This window comes from Melospiza melodia, chromosome 2 (genome assembly GCF_035770615.1).
Source record: "Melospiza melodia melodia isolate bMelMel2 chromosome 2, bMelMel2.pri, whole genome shotgun sequence".
In the NCBI taxonomy this organism is placed as follows: Eukaryota; Metazoa; Chordata; class Aves; order Passeriformes; family Passerellidae; genus Melospiza; species Melospiza melodia.
This window is the reverse complement of record NC_086195.1, coordinates 84,713,653-84,732,794: the sequence shown is the minus strand read 5'-3', so window position 1 is coordinate 84,732,794 and position 19,142 is coordinate 84,713,653. Positions and strand designations below refer to the sequence as shown.

The following is a 19,142-nucleotide window of genomic DNA, read 5'->3' as shown; positions in this document are numbered from 1 at the left end:
TTATTTTCCCTTTGGCTAACACTGACACTGTTCAAAAAAAATTACTCCGTTGAAGGAACAGGCACAAGGGGAAAACAATAAATTTAATCTTTTGTCTACTATATCAAAGTGCAGTACTAAACTTCAAATTGCTCTAGAACAAAGTATAAAGCCAGTGATGACAAGACACTTGTATACATGAATGAGAATCATCACTGGGCTAGGAATACAAAAAATGAAATGCATTTCTATTTTCATTCCTACTGATTTCAGATATGACTAAATACTTTTTCACCCCCCAGCTATTCTAAATATAGATACAAAAATATAAGGGCACAACTCATCAATTAACTCAGAGCTTCAGGTACACTTTTTAAGCAATTTGTCTAAGATTGGCCTTTATTTCTGTATAATCATGGAAATTCCGCCAGTATACTGCAGCATGAAAATATACTATATCAAAATAAAGTAATATTTTCAATTATTTAAAGAAAACATCTTTTGGGAGAAATCCCAGTTTTAATATTGAACCACACTAGAACAATAGAAATGCGAGTTCACATAAATCTTGTAGCAGCATGATTCATCCTCCTTTGCTGAGGTACAGAAATTCCAGAAAGTAGCACTGCTCTGCTTCACAGTTACCATGAGGGCAGGTATCTCAGCAGTTTTCAGGAGGCCATGTACAATGTGGTAATTAGGTCAATATCTAATCATGAGACAGATGCCTGTCATTTAAATATTGCCTGTTTTAAAGGAAGGCAGTTCAAAGGAAAGAATTTGTATAGATCATTGTTTCTAAGTAAACTGACCAAAGAGTTATGCAGGTAGAGCAAAAACTTACAACAGACTTCTATGAAGACATCCATCTAAACACTTCCAGAGCCACAGAGGTTTTTGTAAGAGAGGTCAGTGTTTGCCACAGTCCCACTCTCAGACATAAGAATGAACAGCAACACCTCAGGCTAAAGCACAGAGGAACAGGAAGAGACATAAATCCAGTGCCTCAATTTTTTTTACATACTCTCTTTAATTATTATTACTTCCATATACTCCAGGCTTGTTAGATGGAAAAGGAGATTAAGTGCACCACTAATACAATGTGTAGCCAGTGAACTTTCAGACACAGCACCTACATGTACTTTAGCAAACAGCAGAGCTATTGACCCAATATCTACAGTAACCCACGGACCAGAAGGTGATGGACAGCTAGATTATACCAGGTGGGATCCTGCACAGCAGCTTCCAGGTTAACTTTATCCAAAATCAACCCAAACCATTTCAGGCTATGAACCATAGTACAGAAATTTGTATTTTTTATCAAAATCAAATATGAAAATAATCTTTGACTTGGAGAGATCCCATATGGTGCAGCAAGAGCTGGCCAGCCATTTTATCCTAGAGACAAAGGCTTTCAGTAGCCACAGCTATGCCAACACAACCTTCAACAAGTATGTAGTACAAAGGGTATTGGGAAAAAATGGGTCTAAGACAGCATACATTAAATCAGGATGACACTTTAGATATTAAAAAATTCACAGATTATACAGTTTATGTGGAACCATGATTCAATCAACGATGCTAGAGAAGGCAGAGCAGGGGGCACTGCAGCAATTAACTAGTTGCCCAAACACTAATGAAAAGCAAATTGTTGGTCTGAATTAGGGTGTGAAGGGCTCGAAGAGCCAGGTGTTTTTGCTGAGACTAAGGGAGGAAGGCAGGAGGCTAAGACTTGCTGAGACTAAGGGAAGGAGTATGAAAGGCAGGAAGGAGGGGGGTATTTGTAAGAAATTGCACTGCATTAACTGAACTTTTCACTGGAAGCTCTTTTATACAGGAACACTCTTAGAAAAGAGCTAAGATGCTCTGCAGGAGACACACACACAAGTCCTTACTGCCTTACTGGGAGGAAAAATAATCTCTGTAGAAATGAGTACTGGGAAAAAAGCAAGGCTCCATCTATAGCAGTCAAAATCCAATTTCCTCATACTTCTGAGATGGAAGAAAGCAGAGATGTTGGAAATACTGAAGAAACATCAGGGATTTTACATACCTAATTTGAAACATAAAATAAGAATATTGGGATACAATTTACAGTCAAGTACATAAGATGCATTAGATGTTTATTATCAAATGAGGCACTGGACATATTCGGTATACTTCATATATATGTATATAATTTATATGTAGATATATATAAAGGTTATTGCTACTCTGAAAGTACTGCCTCTATAATCCCTCCTTTCAGGGATAACTCTGTGCTGCAGGAGAGAAACAGGAATGAAAGCAGAGGCCTTTCACAAGCCCAATTTACTGCAGACCAGGAGTTACTCCTGTTGTCAATCTTCCTATGTTCCTACAAGATGATATTTTCATTGTGGACCCAACAATGGATGTCACATAAAAGCATGAGACATTCTGAGTAAGACACTGCAAATGCTTTTTTAAATGATACAGTAAAGAGGAGACAATGATAAGTAATATTACCATGTTAGGGGAATTTTAACAGAAATACAAAAAATATCTTGCTGAAAAAAAAATCATTACTATATTTATGATCCTGTGTCTACTATCAGGCAAGAATTAGGAAAACTGGATTATAAAATTAGGAAGAGCGTCAATGGTATCAGATTCAAACCAGTGCTTCTATGGGCAATATATGACATAATCCTATTCATAACATGATCCAGATTTGCTTTAACACAAGCTAGCTATTTTGTTCATACTACTCTCTCTGGAAGATGTCTAGAGAATGACACTTCACAAATGGTTTTCTTTTTCCCCTGACTTTCAGGCTGAATTTATTCATGGTCAGTCCAAACACTTGTTCTTGCAGCAAAACTTTCCCCGCACTTAGTTATTTCCTTTCACTTCTTTTTACCACTGATCTATTTATAGACATGAAGTATATTCTATCCTAGTGTTCTTGCTCAGGTAAACAAGCCATGTTCTGGTAATTCCTCATCTCTGCTGGAAAAATCACCTGATACAGACCAGAAACAAATGTGTCTTTGTCACAGTTGGATTATATTTGCATCTGATGGTCATGCTGTGATCAGCAAGTTCTCTTCTTACAGAAAAAAAAAATTGAGTCTTTCTTCTCCATCTGTTTATTATTTTGATTATCCTTTGCACTGGCACTGTTTCCTCAATTTTAGCACATGCTCTAACTAGTGAAGTCCTAGCCTGTGCCAAGGCATGGTAGTTAAAATATATTAAGAAGTTCAGCTGTGAACTGCCCTTTGAGACTGATGCTTCTACTTTCAGCACAACTCACTATGACATTTGCTTTAGCAATTTCCTAGCTACAGCTGAACATTCTCCTCCTTCTCCACTGAAACAGTAACTCTCCATGTGCCACCATTTCAAGGGTCTTACTGAAAATAGAGTTGATTACATTTATCATATTTTCTTTTTCTAGACAGTCAGTTATCACAGAAAGCTATCAGATGGGCCTGGCTTGCCTTCAATACTGTAAATTCGCAGCATTTTATGTTCATTGCACCTGCAGTTACCAACATTTATCTAATCCTCACCCTCATTAACCTTTCCTGTCTATGAATCCCAGTGCTCAACATGATCACTTTTCCTGACAGATCTGACAAAAAGCATTTTGGAAATGTAAATTTTTTTAACTCTCTTTTTCCCCACAACCTGATGGTCATATGTCTTTCCTTGTGCTACTTTTTCTTAGGTGACTGGAAGATATCTGGGCTTTGTTTTAAAATAATAAGGTTTTATTTATTTTTAAGACCGGTTGCACATTTTTACATTTTCTCTGTAGCATAGCTAGTAAATACCGATTCCACTTCTTGATGTAGGGTTCTGTAAAGTCCTTGCAGAAAATAATGGGGCTCCTAAAGGAGAGGCATCTTCTGTTTCCAGACAGAAGGAGACTGTGGCAACTAGTATATGTTTGCATTTGCATATCAGTTCCAACTACTGGTAAAAAGACAATGTTATTTTAATGGGGGGGGGGGGGTTTGTTTGTTTGTTTTGAGGTTTTTTATGTTTTAAACATTTTACAAGGACTGCTCTCTTTATATTTTGGAAAAAAGCACAAAATGCTTTAAGCGCCAGAGTGGGTCAGCAGCAGATAACTGGGAAAAAGAAATTAAGACCTGCAAGATGGGGCTACTCAATGTCCATGACATCTTACATGGGACACCATGGCTATTTGCCTGTTCTGGCTTTACAGGACCAAACCGTGCTACTGACCACCCTTGCAGGGGGGAATATCAGCTGCTTTCCTGGGTCAGAAGAAAGACTCAGCTCCCTGCCCAGGAAAACCAGGGGACAGTATGTGATACAGGTCTTCCCCACAGACATGCAGGAGATACCACATGCTTGAAGCAGGGGAGACTCAGGCAAAATTTGCATTTGATCCAGACCATATGTCAGAGCTCACCCTCTGAGAAGTCATAGGAACTGAAAGCACCTCAAATTCTTGAGCCCCTCAGTATTCCCCTCCTCCATCTCTACTGAACCTCTCCACACTCTAATTAGACTAAAGGTGAAAGTCTGTCTGCAAAAAGTCTGGGCTTGAGTTTGTCACCATGGGTTTACCTACCTATACCCCACAGATAGAAATGGGACAATTATTGCATTTTTTGGTCATAGAACAAGAGGTACCATGCTCACTACTCTCCATTACCTGGAAAAGGAACCTCAGGTGGCAAGCTCAAGTAGATTTCTATGGTGAACACATCCTAAGATTCGCTCAAGCATGATTGCTATCCCCTGCATTTACTTCCACAGTCTTCAAAGGAGATGTCTCTAATAGCAAAGCAATAGACTGCATGCAGTAGCAAAGCCCATGCATTGCACACCTCCCTCTCCCCCATCACAAGCCCTCACAGAGAGCTGCTGCACAACCCTGGAGCTGCTGGCCCATCATGTCACATTACATAGCCCTATGCAAAAGGATTGCAGGCAGCCAAGGACAACGTAGTCCACATCTTTACTCGCTAGTTGTGGTGCAGAGCCAAAGCACATACAGCTCCACCCTGGTCAGCCCAGTGGACAGCTGCCTCAGAGCTGGAGAGCAAGTCCTAGCTGCTCTTCCCTCTGGGATCACTGGGAACGCTGCCAAACCACTTTAAAAGAAGCATCTTTATGCTAAACAACATTTCATAATGGTTACTGGAAAGCCAGCTATTGCAAGGCCAACCAGATGCCAAACTGTGTCTCAGAGCTGATGCAAACACTGCCTGGAAGACCAGCACAATGATGATGCTTCTGAACCGTGGGACAGGAGTAATTTTCCATACCACAGCCTCACTCAAAAGTAGCAAAATGTCCTGCTGCTGACAACTGTAACTGAGGGTGGTAAACTCTGGGTACTTTAACACTGTGTTTTCAGCCATTTGCTGATAAGTACCATTTGCTACTGATAATCTTTGCAGGTTGAAGACTGTCCCAGCTACACCCACAAATTATTTCCATGCTGTACAGGATACATGAAGATGAGTACGAGGACTCTGCAGGCTCTGATCTCCACCCAGCTCTCCTATGAGCCCCATGAAACCTGGCTTGAGAGCTGGTAGCCAACCAACACCAAAACAAATCATTCTGTATGGGCCATATCCAGCCTTGGTTAGGCAGACTGGTCTTCCTTGCATATTCTCCTCTGTTCTCAATCTGGATGACACAAATGGATTAAAACATTATTTGCATATCTGCCAGACTACTCTTCAGTTAAACCATCCATTTCATAGTCAACACAACAAAAGACAGTTTTTTGACTTAGAACAGGTGTTTAGCTGTATCTGAACTACCATGCTAGGCTACAGTTGCAATAATGTACATTTTTTTATCATTTACATCAGCAGTGTCATTCCTCCTGTGCAGAACTACAGTGCTTTCATTGGCCACACTCCAGAATGACACCCACTGCCTACATAAATATATATATTTATATGTGTGTATATGTATATGTATATGTATATGTATATGTATATGTATATGTATATGTATATGTATGTGTGCCTTCTCTATGTATTCTAGTCTTTGAAAACTTTCAGACACAAAATGCTCTGGGATGGTGCTTCCAAACCTTCTGCATAGTTACTGCACAAAACAATACTGAATTATTTAGGGGTGGGGTCGACAATTAATCTTACCATAAACATATTGTCGGGACTGAGAATGTACTATTTTATTACACTTGTACAAGAAGAATAGAAGAGTAACTACAGCAGGTGTCCAGCCTATCTCATTATCATTGAAGCAGTTCCAGAACAAGGTGCTTCACAGAAAAATCTTCAGCTGCTTGCACCAATCACTCAAAAATCTGGAACTGCTTTATTATGTAACCAAAAAAAAACTGCCTCTGCCTGGCAGCTTGTCATTGCTACTGTTTCTATTTTATGTCCAGTGTCAGTGTTTGTGTCACAACAAGCCTCTCTCTCTGACAGTTAACAGTTTATTTTGGTAAAAAATAAACTATGTTTTTCACATACCAATTAACTGCCTTGTCTCTGTATACCTCCCAGTATAATTTCTGCCCCATGACACTCAAATAGCTCACTCAGGCATTTATATGTGATCTTGGGTCTACAAAATGCTAGTATCCCACAGCTCTTTCCAGACCCTCCAGGTCTTTTCCCATATTGGGAATGAGCTGCTCCAATGTACATTAGATCCTTTCTTAATCCTCACCCTCTCTGTAGTTCAGTCTTCCATACTCACTTTGTCCCTACGAATGTATTTCCCAGGAGCACTCACTCAAACTGAACACTTCCAAAGCAAAAATAAGAGACTCAGGAATCACCAAGCTTAGTTGTCTGCAATATTGCAGCAAGCCTCTAGCCTCAAACACTACACATTACTGGCTATTATATGCTCCCTCCTGGAGAAGTGAAGGCTCCCTTCACAGCACCTTCCAGGGCTTAAAGGGGGCCTACAGGAAAGCTGGAGAAGAACTTTGCACAAGGGCATTAGACAAGGGGAAATGGCTTTAACCTGAAAGAGGGAACATGTAGATTGGATATTCAAGAGAAGTTTGAAGGTGGTGAGGCAGTGGAATGGGCTGCCCAGAAAAGCTGTGGATGTGCCATTCCTTTGATCAAGGTCAGGCTGGGCAGGGCTTTGAGCAACTTGATTTGGCAGAAGGTGTCCCTCCCCATGTGCACAAGTCTAGAAGATAAGCTGTGGACCCTCTGACTTTTATCATTCCTTTTCAACCATGAGCATCCATAACTCTTGGGTGTTCCCTCCCCCTTGAGGGTGGGATGTCACATCATGACAGGGTGTTTGGAACTAAATGATCTTTCCAGCTCCTTCCAACACAAACCATCCCATGACTCTGCTATTCTATATTTGTAACTAATGAGCCAAAAAGCCACTTCTAAGATATTTAACACAAAAAAAAACATGCCAAATGCTTCAGATGTCATAGCAAGTCACAGGAATAAATCAGGAAAAGCAAAGATATCATGACAATCCTAAACCCTTGCAACAGAAGGCAAATTATTTAGGTAAAATAATTTTTTTAGTGGGAGCCTGGCCATGGCCCAGAGAAAGGGAAAAAAGAGGCCTAACAATACACAACACTGTTCCTTGACAATTTAAATTCTTTCCTGACCACGAGTCAACAAAAGCAGCTCCTACAGGCCAGAATCAATATAAACCAGAATAATGCCCACCCCCTCTGGTTTCTACAAATCTATTCCAAATTACCAATAACACAGGAAACATTACTCTCCAGAAGAGTCCAGCTTGGGTAAAGTGAGATCTCACTGGTGTGATTTAGGGTTCCTGCCTTTTATGGCTTACTCTTACAATGCTCTTGCATAACCATTTCACCACCAACCAATTTTGAAGAGGTCTCTATTTCATTATCCTAAGCTGAGCTATGGAAAAAGGCTGTTTCTGAACTTCCTTGTGCTACACTTTGCTGGTTCTAAGAATCAAAATGACTGTGCCAAATTGATGTTGTTTTTATTAGAATTTTTCCCCCTTTTAAGCAACTGCCTCCTTCAAGTACCACTTTTCTTTTACCATAAATAGGAAAGAGAAGCTGGATAAATGACTGAATAATTACAGTTTCACACAAAAGTAGCACAAGCAGCCCAGCTACAAATATGAGACATGGAATAACCTCTACAGTGCAGGAATTCTGTCCTGACAGCTCCATTTTATTTCTTTCATCAAAGAATAAAAAACATCAATCTCCAGTTTCAGTAAGTCAGTCATATTGCAGCAGGTTAAACAGCAATTTAACAAGGGTAAACTGACCCAATTTGAAGCAGTGGGCACTCATCCAGTAAAAAATACAGAAGGTAGAGTGTGAAATGACTGACTGACTCACTACATCAAAATGAATTTTTTCAGTATCACATTAAAACGGAAAACCAAAACTTTCTACAGCAAAATAAAATTATTTATATTGTATTTCCCCTAGTTCACAACTTTTTCTAGAAAACTGAAGTCTCTCAAATATTTTAGTTTCAATGAATCAGCAAATTCCAGTTTCAAAGGTTTTAGATTTTTCTGACTTGCTCTAATGACATTATATTACTTGTGAATTTGGGAGGTATTAGTAAGATTAGAATGAGCAAGCTGAAATGACAGGGGGTTATGAAGAAAAAGGGATTATTTTTTCCACCAAGCATATAATTAAGATGCAAAACTGCAGTTGAAACATATTCCTGCAGCTCTGTTCCCTGCATGATATACCCCCAATATTCTCTTCCAAAACAAAAGACATGTTCATAGCTGGCAAGGGAAGCACGACGAAAAACTGAGTTCAAGAGCTCCTTCAGTGCATTTCCAAGGTCTTGCATTTCATACACAAAGATGCTGTTTGAATATGGGAATGCACACTTTCCTTAAGATTAAAGGAAAGCATCTGTTCAATCTGCGAATTTACTTAACTGCCTAAAAGTGACAGGGTTCCCCAAAAAGCTAAAGGGAAACTTGTTTTCCTTAAGCTCCTTTGAGTAACCCAGATCTAACGTATCATCCCTCCTTTCTTTAGCAGGTTACTCATGGTGTCCCCCACTCCCAGTGCTGGTGGCAACATGGGGACAGCAAGTGGACACCATAAGCCACGACAGACTTTGAAGAAGGCCCCATCCTTGTGAAGCATGGTCTGTGATCTCTGTAAATCGCCAGTCAGCTTCCTCAAAATAATTCATACGACATTTATTTAAAAAAATGAAACAGGGAAAAAACAAATCACCCATGAGGACTCCAGGCCATCTCATTTCATGCTGATTTTAAATTTTAATGCTAAATACACACATGAAAATGGAGTATTGCCTCATAAACTCAGCTCCTGCATTCCCACTCTTGGCCAGTCACTCCCTAATCTCACCAGATCCTCAAACATTATCCGTTTTCCCAATACTCTTTCTTCCTATCACCCCATGTTTTGTTACAACTCTTTTTGGCTTGGATTTTGCCTCCTGAGGGCATACATAACTGGTCAACTGGTGTGGTGATCGTTCTCTGCAAGCATCATTTGTACCCAAGCTAACCTTGCACTGTCACAGGAAAACAAATTAATTAAGTGTGTTACAAAGAGCATGCCAAGCGTGTCACTACTGCACAGCCAGGTGTCAGATGAACTTTCTTTTCAACCATAAGGTCAGATTTGTTCAATTGATTTTTAAGTAATATGTTCTTACTTACAAAATAAATTTTCATAAAAAATCATCAAGCTGACAATGCAATATTTTTCCAACCTACTTTCTCAAAAGAAAAGACATGCTGCATAATCCTACCATTTCCATATAATTGTGAGGAACCACAATTAGACTAATTAATCAATAACTATGTTCAACAGTTCCATGTCTGCAGCAAAAAAATTATTTCATTTCTTAAAATGCTGGAAGTTAAACAAACAAACTGAGTAAACTTTGGCCTCAACTCTGAAAAACAACTGATCCAGTGGAGCTACTACATATTCAAGAGAACATGAAAAAAGCTGACTGAGAAAAGGCATTGGAAAATCACTGTGAACTCTTACCAGAATGTGTGACCAGCAGCTACAAGTCTGTCCCCTTCCCCCATGCGACCATTTGAAGTCTTTCCTAGGAGCAGGATCAAAACAGATGCTACTGTCTTCCCAACTGTAAAGCAAATATCTTGTAAAATATAATCCCAGTGGTACAAACATTTTCTAGCCTTTCATAAGAGAATTAAACTGATAAACCTACAAAAGGATACCTTGGGTTGACTTTTGGACTCACAAAATTGCAAGGCATTTCCATAGTAGGATAGTCTCTCCCAGCCAATTGAACCATTCCGCTTCTTTAGAGCTGTGACTGAAAACAAAAATCCAATCTTAGCTGTCAGCATGAGAGCTAATGTGCAAGTAACAAACTGTGCAGACTGAAGTGACAGTCCCCTGGCACAGGCCCCTGTCAGCTCCCCCCCCTGCTGAAGATTGTGTTGCAGGGTGTCTTGCAGCACTCCCCAGGCTGGCCAGATCCTGAGATGGGCAAAAGCCCCTGCCCTTTCCATCAGGCAGGCGTCACAGAGATCCAGCTGTCAGGGGGCACTGGAACCACTTGCGGTCCCAGTCCCTATATCAACTGTTCCTTTATCAACTGTTGTAAACAGCATCTGTAAAGATTTCAATAACTGGGAGAATTTAGAATATGGGTTGGGGTTTTTTTAGAATCAAAACAAAATTAAGCTTTAAACTTTTGCAATTTTTCATAATACAGAAGTTTATCTCTTCTCAAACTAAACATACATAAAGATGGAGCAACACAAATGGGCTTCAATGTGGCCAAATCCAGATATTCTCAAAGTCCTTTTTCTTATTCCAGTGTGCTTCTCAAAGGATCCTCTCTGACAAATCTCCAGGGATACACACCACAAACATAACAGGCCAGGCTTCTTATGAGAGTTTTGTGCTCTCAGATTAGAGCTGAAGCTACAGAAAGCCAGAACCTGCCATCACTGAAAGACTAAACAAATGCTTACTGTTACTATAGACTGTATTTTGTTCTTTACATTGAATGATGTTCTCAGATTTAGACCATGCCTTATATCATTCTGTTAAGAATTCAGCAAAGCAAAGAGGAAGATTTCATGTTTACTGCTACTGTCACCTCCACTGCCACCAAATGCATCAAGTTTATTCTCCCAAACTGCTCTAGCTGTCTTATAAGATTTTTGTTCCTACCATTAATACTGAATGGCCATTCCAGCAGCTTTCTTCCAAAGCTGTTCATGACTTCTAAGAGTCAATCTAACTGTATTTGCATCCTTTTGTGTGTGCAAGCATATGGTTTTTAATTCTCAATTTTCTTCCTGTCGTTAATACTTATGTTCAGGAGTGTAGAAAGCGAAGGGAGACGACCCATCCTCTGATCAGCATCGAACTCCGATTTATTGATCCACCAGGCACATTTTATAACAGTGTTAATTAAGCTCATACATATTGCAAAACCCGAGCTCGTCATAGGTTGCAGATTAAACATTAATCCCTCCTTTTGTTTTCAATACCTGTAGTTTGTTATGAAAACCAAGATTTGTTTTCTCACCCTGATATGAACAGTTCTCAAGGCCTCCATGTTTGTCACTTTCGCTTTCCCAAAACTTATCCAAGGACAAGATATTTACTTGTTATTAAAAAACAACCTGAGAACTTTGCTGTTTACATTAACGTGCCTGAGAACTTCTGTTGTTCACAAAAACAGGCTTTGAGAATTTGCTCCTCACAGCTGCCTTTTACTTTTCCATCAGCTGTATATGATTATGGCATGTCTGAACAGAACTCTATAAGCCATTTCTGAGCAAAATTCTCCAACACAGGAGTATTTACAGAGAGCAACAGTGTGAGTCTAATTCCTTCCCTTCTTTATTATCATTATCTTCTACTCATCCCATTTTACTAAAGGCTCCAGTCTCTTGCCATGGCAAATTATCCCTTTCTCCTTCTGTACTTAGTTATTCTTCCTTCTTGACAACTCACCTTCTCTTTCTGCTGACACATCTTCTCTCATGTGAAATAATTCAGTGGTTCTTCAGAAGCCAGTCTCTTCTTTCATGGTCATATCCAATGAGTCACCTTCTCCTTCAGAGATCTGTCCAATGTTCATTTCAGTAATTTCCTAAGGAACTTAAGATTTTGTCTACAACCATATTCTTCTGTTCCATTCTTCTGATTTAATCTAAAATCACAGATTTGACTATGATATTTTTCTATATACTTTGGCAGGCAAATAAGCAAGCATGAGTAGTTTTTATTTAGTATTTAAAACTGGTAACACACATCCTTTAATTGCTAAAACCTGTCATAGAATATCTTGGGTTGGAAGGAACCTTAAAAGTCATCTAGTTCCAACCCCAATGCTGTGGGCAGGAGGGACACCTCACAGTACACCAGGTTGCCCAAAGCCCCATTCAACCAGGCCTCACCCTTGTATGCACAGGTCACCTCCTCTCCTTCTTCAGAAGCATGTCTTTGTAATTTCCTCCTCTTTATTTTTACCATCTTGTGAAAAAAAATATAGAAGAAATTCTCCTGTGGACATTTCTTTACCTTCAAGTTTGTACAAGCAGACTCCTTTGATTGCTGGCTTCTTGGCTTTTTTACAACTTTGCCAACACTGACCTTCAGATTAAATTCAGCATTTCATCTGTTCATCAGCAACAACCAAACACACAAATCACACATTCATTTGCAAGGATTATCAAACTGCCTTTGAACTCTGCCAATTTCTATCTGGAAGCCACAGGACTCTTCAACTGGAGTTAAGCAAACTACAGATGGGTCAGCATACACATCTGCTCTTTCCCGTTTCTCCCAACGTTAGAAGGATCATGCATCACAATAACCAAAATAATTAAGACTAAATGCCTACATCCTGTCCTAATGGTCACTGCTTGCTGACATTGCCATCAGCTGTATTGACATATTCACTGCTTCTAACTGGTTTAAGAAATAATGAAAGATGGAGGAAAAATTTTGCTCCCCAGAGAAGACTGGGAAGAAGAAGCTGTTAGTTAGTAAGTGTGAGAACAAACCTAAGCTAAGCACAACTTCAACCATAGCAAGAGAATCAGAATTTGACCTTCTAGAAGATGGGTACAGTATGAGCCAAACAACCTCCTCTTACATGACACAGCATTTCTTCTTTACAGAAAATAACATTTTCAAAAGGAAGAACAATCTCTGCACTTCCAACCTGCTGCTGGTTGCAGAACAGAGGTTTCCACCAGACCTATCAGAGGGAAAAAGCGCTAAGAGCTCCTAGCTTTCAGCCAAAAGGGAAATGCAGACACTAAACAATGGTGAACTATCTTGAATTACAATAGATGTTTCACTAGTTTTATTTCCCAGGTCCCAAGTACAGCTAGGAATTATGTCCATCAACTACCTTTAAGTACTGGAAACTGACCATAGAAACAAGGTGAAATGGAAACTAGAAAAGCTTGTAACATAAAGGAATACAGAGTGACGTGAGTTCTACCACAAGCTTCATTCTGGAATCCCCAAAACTACAACAAATACAGAATCCCTTCTGCTTGAGGAGAGGGGTTGAAGGGAAGAACGAAGAATATCCCACACCTTATGAGGCTTTAGAAATACAAAATGGAACAGCATCAAGGAGCTTTAAACTCATGTACCCAGTGAGATTTTACCAGATGCAAATTCTATGTTGTCAATCTAAACACCTCTATCTGCATCAAACTGCTGTTAACAAGCAATTATTATCTTCCCAGAATTGAGCAGAGCCCTGCCCAACATGAACAACAGCTATTTAAAAAGGAAGCATACACAACTGCTATTTAAAAAAGCAGCATACTGGGCTACCTTGGACAGGAAATAGAAATATCACCTAGGTGCCTCCAGCAACAGCTACAACAGTGATTAGAAATCAGGCAGGTGACACAAAATGAGACATGAAAACACAGATTTGGGGCTGCCAAGGGAATTTACAAAGATTCACAGCTATACAGCCAAGCACTAAAAAACCTCACAAAGAAGAGACTCTCAAGACATCTCCAACCTCATAATGAACAGCAAAAGAGTTGAGGTGGGACTTAACACACCTACAGGCTTGACCTGGTTTTCCTCCACACAGAACAAACAAATTCTGCTTCCATTCAATTTCAGCCACTCCGGTGTGATCTTTCCAGATCCTGCCTGTTGAGTTTTGCTAAGATTTCCTATAATCTCTAAAATTTTTGGTTTTGTTACAATGTTTGTTACAATGGAATATTTGAAAACAACAATCCTTTTGCAAACATGTATGCAATCAGGTAGGAATGGCAAAAGCAAAGTTATGTAATCTATCTTGGAGCTAATTTTAATAAAACAAGTATTCTTGAAACCCAATATCTCTGTTTATTACATTTTAAAATGAAACTCACTGCATTTTTTTCCTTTTCATGATTAAAACTTAAAAAAAAAAACTTGCTATAGCTTTTAATATAATTTGAGAACATAGTCTAACTTTTGGCAGCTACTGGCACAGGAAACTGCAGCATCAGATCTGAACTTGCACCACAGTTTGTCTGCACTTCTTTGTCAAATCTGGTATTTGAAAGAAACCTGATTCAAATTATTAATGAGCAGAATAATCACTAGTGCAAACATATACCACCCAACCAATACTCAAACTCAAGTAAGAATCAATTTCTTCTTTGTTCTTCTTTGAATTATGCTTTAAGAAAGCAAGAATAGGAAAAAATACTATTACTTAGCAGTATTCCTCCTTTTTTCTAAAAATTAGGTATGTCTTGACAACTATGATGAGCTATGTTACTTTCAGGAAAATCCCAAATCATTCCATTTGCACTGAGTGAAAGTTTGAGGGCTGCCTCAATTTTGAAATAAACAATACACACCAAGAAAAGACCACTCTCCTACACTGAAATTACTGACACTTTATTAGGTTTAGCACTGAAGGTCAACAAGAGAGTACTTACCTTCTGTTTTGGAAAGAGTTTTGGAATAGAAATCAGTCTGTTGCTATGTGACTGGTTTCCAGGCAGCAGTTCCACTCACTTCTTCAGGGAAACAACGTGTTCTTCTGTTTCTGCAAATGCTGTTTATATTGAGTAAATCCAAGTATGTTCAACTCAGACTGTGAACCATTAATGAAAAAACGCATTTGCAAAAACCAGAACATAATACACTGACCTCTCTCAACTCCTATTTGGAGAAAAGAGATGCATCATATACATGACAGATTGCTGGCATTACATTTTCTGGCTGTTGACTTGAGAGATTGCCAACTTTTATGAAACATACTTGATCCATTCCATTTATTTTGTGAATAAACATGAACAGCTTCCTCCATTTATTACCACATCTGAAGGGCTTAGACATCTCAAAAGCGACAAGTGTCAGTGGAAAATACTAAAAAAGGGTGAAATTTTCACTGAATACTGATGAACATTCCCTCAAGAGCACACTAAGAATGCATTAATAAAATAATTTTTCCTTACAAGTTTTTTACACTATTTTTATTTGGTCCTGTCTATAAAAAAGTGTCTCTGTCAATTTAGCATCTGTTATGACTCCCTTAAGGAAGTTCAGAAAAATGAGAAGCAATTAAAAAATTCAGTACAATATGATGAAATCCATTCAAGCTGAATTCAAACATCATTACTTAAATCAAACTTCATTGCCCTGTTTTCACCAGCTCTGAATTGAACAACCTAAATTGAATCAAACTCTTATTTGATTATTTCTTCAGATAATAAATAAGTCGCTCAGAAAAACAAAGCCCCAAATCCACATTTATATCTGTTGAATTTTAAAGAACTTACAGGAAATTATTTTGCTTTTTAACATAATTAGAATCCAGTAAAATAAATTAGAAGGCACCAGCTTTACCTGCATATTGTAAATAAGGGGGAAAAAAGTCAGAAATCATGCATATTAAGAGCTAGTCTGCACATTTGTTGAGAATCAATTACGACAACAAATTCTAACTTCAAAAAAACTAAACATGTTCGGCAAACTCCATTTCCCAGGAAAAAAAATAAAATACAAGAATGGCAAAGAGAAGGAAAAAGGATTAAGAATAAACCAGGCACCAGATCTTATGACATAAGGAGCAAAAGGGTAGACTTTGCATGAGAGGATTCAGCCGTATCTTTTGCAGTAGGTCTAAGAGGACTGTATCTCCCAGCAACACTGTCCAGTGATGCACACACCCTGCAGCTTATGTGATAAAGCAGTTCTGCTGTGCACCCTTCTGATACAAACCAAAGACGTGCACACTCCCAAATAATGACCAAACTCACCTATAAAACCATACAACCCACAGACACATATTAAAGAACAGCATTCAAGCTGCAAACTCAATCACTCTAGACTTGGGTAAGACACTTTAATTTCTATGTGAAACGTAATTCTCTCTTTACCATCATTGGTAGAACTTCAAACTTTTCTTAGACAAATGCACAGCCTGATATGGATATCAAGCCATACTATGTACTTCCTCCTACTTCACTGCTTGCACAAGTTGAAAGGTCTAATAATAATACACTACAGAGAAGTAAAAAGGAGAAAGAGACACAGATGAAAGCTGTTCACTTCTCTGTGCTGAAGAGCTAGGCTCTACCTCTGCCTCCATGAAGACTCTTACTGGAGAAGTCAGGGATGTGAGCTTCTCTAAACATAATCTATGTCCCTGATTTTCTCTGCAGGTGATTTGAGATCTAGGAATATACTTATAGAAGAGCTGGAAGTATAATGACCAATATGCTACAAAGATCACATGCCAGGAAAAGGGCACTAACAACCAGTGGCCACTTTGGCTCTTAACTGCATCTGTGTTTCTGCTCCTCTTCCATAAAATGTAGGGGGAAAAAAGTGGTGTCTTGCTGCCTTCCACTGCACATAAAAAGAAATGTGCAAACCCTGACTGACAGTCATTGGGACAAAACTAAATACTACAGTTCTGTCACTAAAGCAGGTATTGGTAGACCTTCCTGGTTTAATTACACTTTTGATATGGTGTGGCCAAGACTGTGCCTCAGCTTCTCATTTATTAAATAGAAAAGTATCTTCCTTCACAAAGTTTTTAAGAGAAGAAGCACAGGCTTGAGATTATGAGGGACTCTGGTACTATGGTGATGCAGGATATACTCAAGCATGAAACACGGCCAAGTACACACCATGGTAACTACATGTGAAGAGCTTAAAGTTTTCAGGACGAGGAAATTAACCTGAAATTTTACCCACATATTCTCCATCTCTATTTTCCCTCTGACTTATATGTAGCATTAAAGAATGTAGAAGTAATACAGGAAAGTGGAAAAAGGTCAAATAAGGCATGCATTGGATGTTTTCTTCATGCCCACATCTAATACACAATGTTCATTAGGATACAACTCTTGCCAGTAAGTGTGTGCTGAGCAGACAGATATTAGCAGAAATGTAAATGTATATTAAAGTACAAGAGATCATGCCTAAATGACCACCTCATTCCAGTTAGGAATCCTTTCTCCTGTCATTGGAAGGATATACACTTCTCCTTAATTCTCCCTGAAAATCTCCACGGGTTGCTCCTAGCAAATACTACAATAGTGATACAGAGAATAAAAATTAAGTACAGCAAACTACTATTGCCACTTACAAGACTAACTGGGAGATTAAGGGTCTCTTTCACCAAAAAAGTGCTCACACTCAAAAAACCATCATACTTTGTCAAGAAACGTCTCTGTTTGACATATTGGCCATCTCTACCATCTCTCTTAATTCAGTAAGCCTTTTTTATCAAATATGCTAATTCCCTTTATAGTATTATTAAGCACTTCCACCTTAGAAAGGCAGCACTGGAGTGTCACAGCCCAGGGTCTGCAGACCCTCACCCACCCAGAATGGCAACTGAACTGCTGCGGGCAGAAACGGACATTTCTGCAAAACAGAGCTCTTTAACTCTCCACCAACTCAGTCGCTGGTGTGAGTAGCTCAGTAAGCTCCTGCCTTACACCATGAGTTTTGCCTCTGTGCCTACAGGCCTGCTGCCCGCACTGTGTCGGGCACATGGATTTGTGTTCCATGCCAGTGTCGGACCAAGGGACAGGTGTGCCGGCGAGGCGGGCTGAGCTCGGCCTGCGCCCCGGCACCTTGGCACGGCCGAGGAGCCGCCGGGGCCGCTTGGCGCCATTTACCTGCAGCAGGTGGTGGGCGGCCAGGTAGGCCAGGCGCGGGCCTCCCCGCACGCCGGGCGGCAGCCGCCCCGTGCCGTAGCCGTGCCAGGCCACCACGTACGGGTTGTCCATGGTCAGCCAGTAGCGCACCTGCCCGCCGAAGTGCCGGAAGCACAGCTCGGCGTAGTCGCGGAAGAGCCCGGGCAGGACGGGACTGGCCCAGCCGCCGAAGGCGTCCTGCAGGGCCTGCGGCAGGTCCCAGTGGTAGAGGGTGACCACGGGCTCGACGCCCAGCTCTCGCAGGCGGGCCAGCAGCTGCCCGTAGTGCGCCAGCCCGGCGGGGTTGGGCGGCGCCGTCCCGTTGGGCAGCAGCCGGGCCCAGGAGAGCGAGAAGCGGTAGTGCGAGACCCCCAGGCGCCGCAGCGCCTCGACGTCGCGGAACAGGTTGTTGTAGCTGTCGCTGGCCACGTCGCCGCCCACGGGCCCCGGCGGGGCGGCCCCCGACGGCGTGGCCGGGCGGTGGGCGAAGGTGTCCCAGACGGACGCCCCCTTGCCGCCCTGGCGCCAGCCGCCCTCCGTCTGGTAGGCGGCGCTGCCCGCGCCCCAGAGGAAGCCGTCGGGGAAGGTGTCGTGGAGGAAGAGCTGGTCCTGCGGGTAGGGCAGCCGGGCGAAGCGAGACCAGGTGCCCGCGCCCTGCCCCGGCGCTCCCAGCCCCGGCCGCCCCAAGAGCAGCAGCAGCGCTGGCAGCAGCGACGCGGCGAGGGCCATGCTCCCGGCGGGGCTCCGCGACAGCTGCTCCCGCCTCCCAGCTCCCCGCCGCCCCATTTTATCTCACCTTGCGCCCCCCCCTTCCCGCCCCGGTGGGCACGGCCATTAATAATTACCTCGGAGCTGCCGTCTGCATCCTTCCCAGCCGGTTCCATCGGGGAGAGCTGCCGCCGGGGGCGGGAGCCAGGGCGTGAGACGGGGCGGGCGGGGAGGAAAGGGAGGAAGCCGGGGCGTGGGCGCCTCGGGGAGAAGTGGACTCTGTCACCCCCTCAGGGTGTCCGTAGGTACCCCCACGGCCCCTCAAAGGGAGAGATCCCGGT

At 41.2% G+C, this 19,142-nt stretch overlaps 1 protein-coding gene across 1 annotated transcript in view; it reads right to left on the bottom strand.

Moving 5' to 3' along the window:
- KL (klotho) overlaps window positions 1–18,879 on the bottom strand; it is a 49,102-nt gene extending 30,223 nt beyond the window's left edge. Inside the window, exon 1 of the mRNA XM_063149148.1 lies at window positions 18,076–18,879. Coding sequence (XP_063005218.1) covers window positions 18,076–18,879 — 804 coding nt within the window. The remainder of the gene's footprint in view (window positions 1–18,075) is intronic.
- Between the last annotated feature and the right edge of the window lie 263 nt (window positions 18,880–19,142).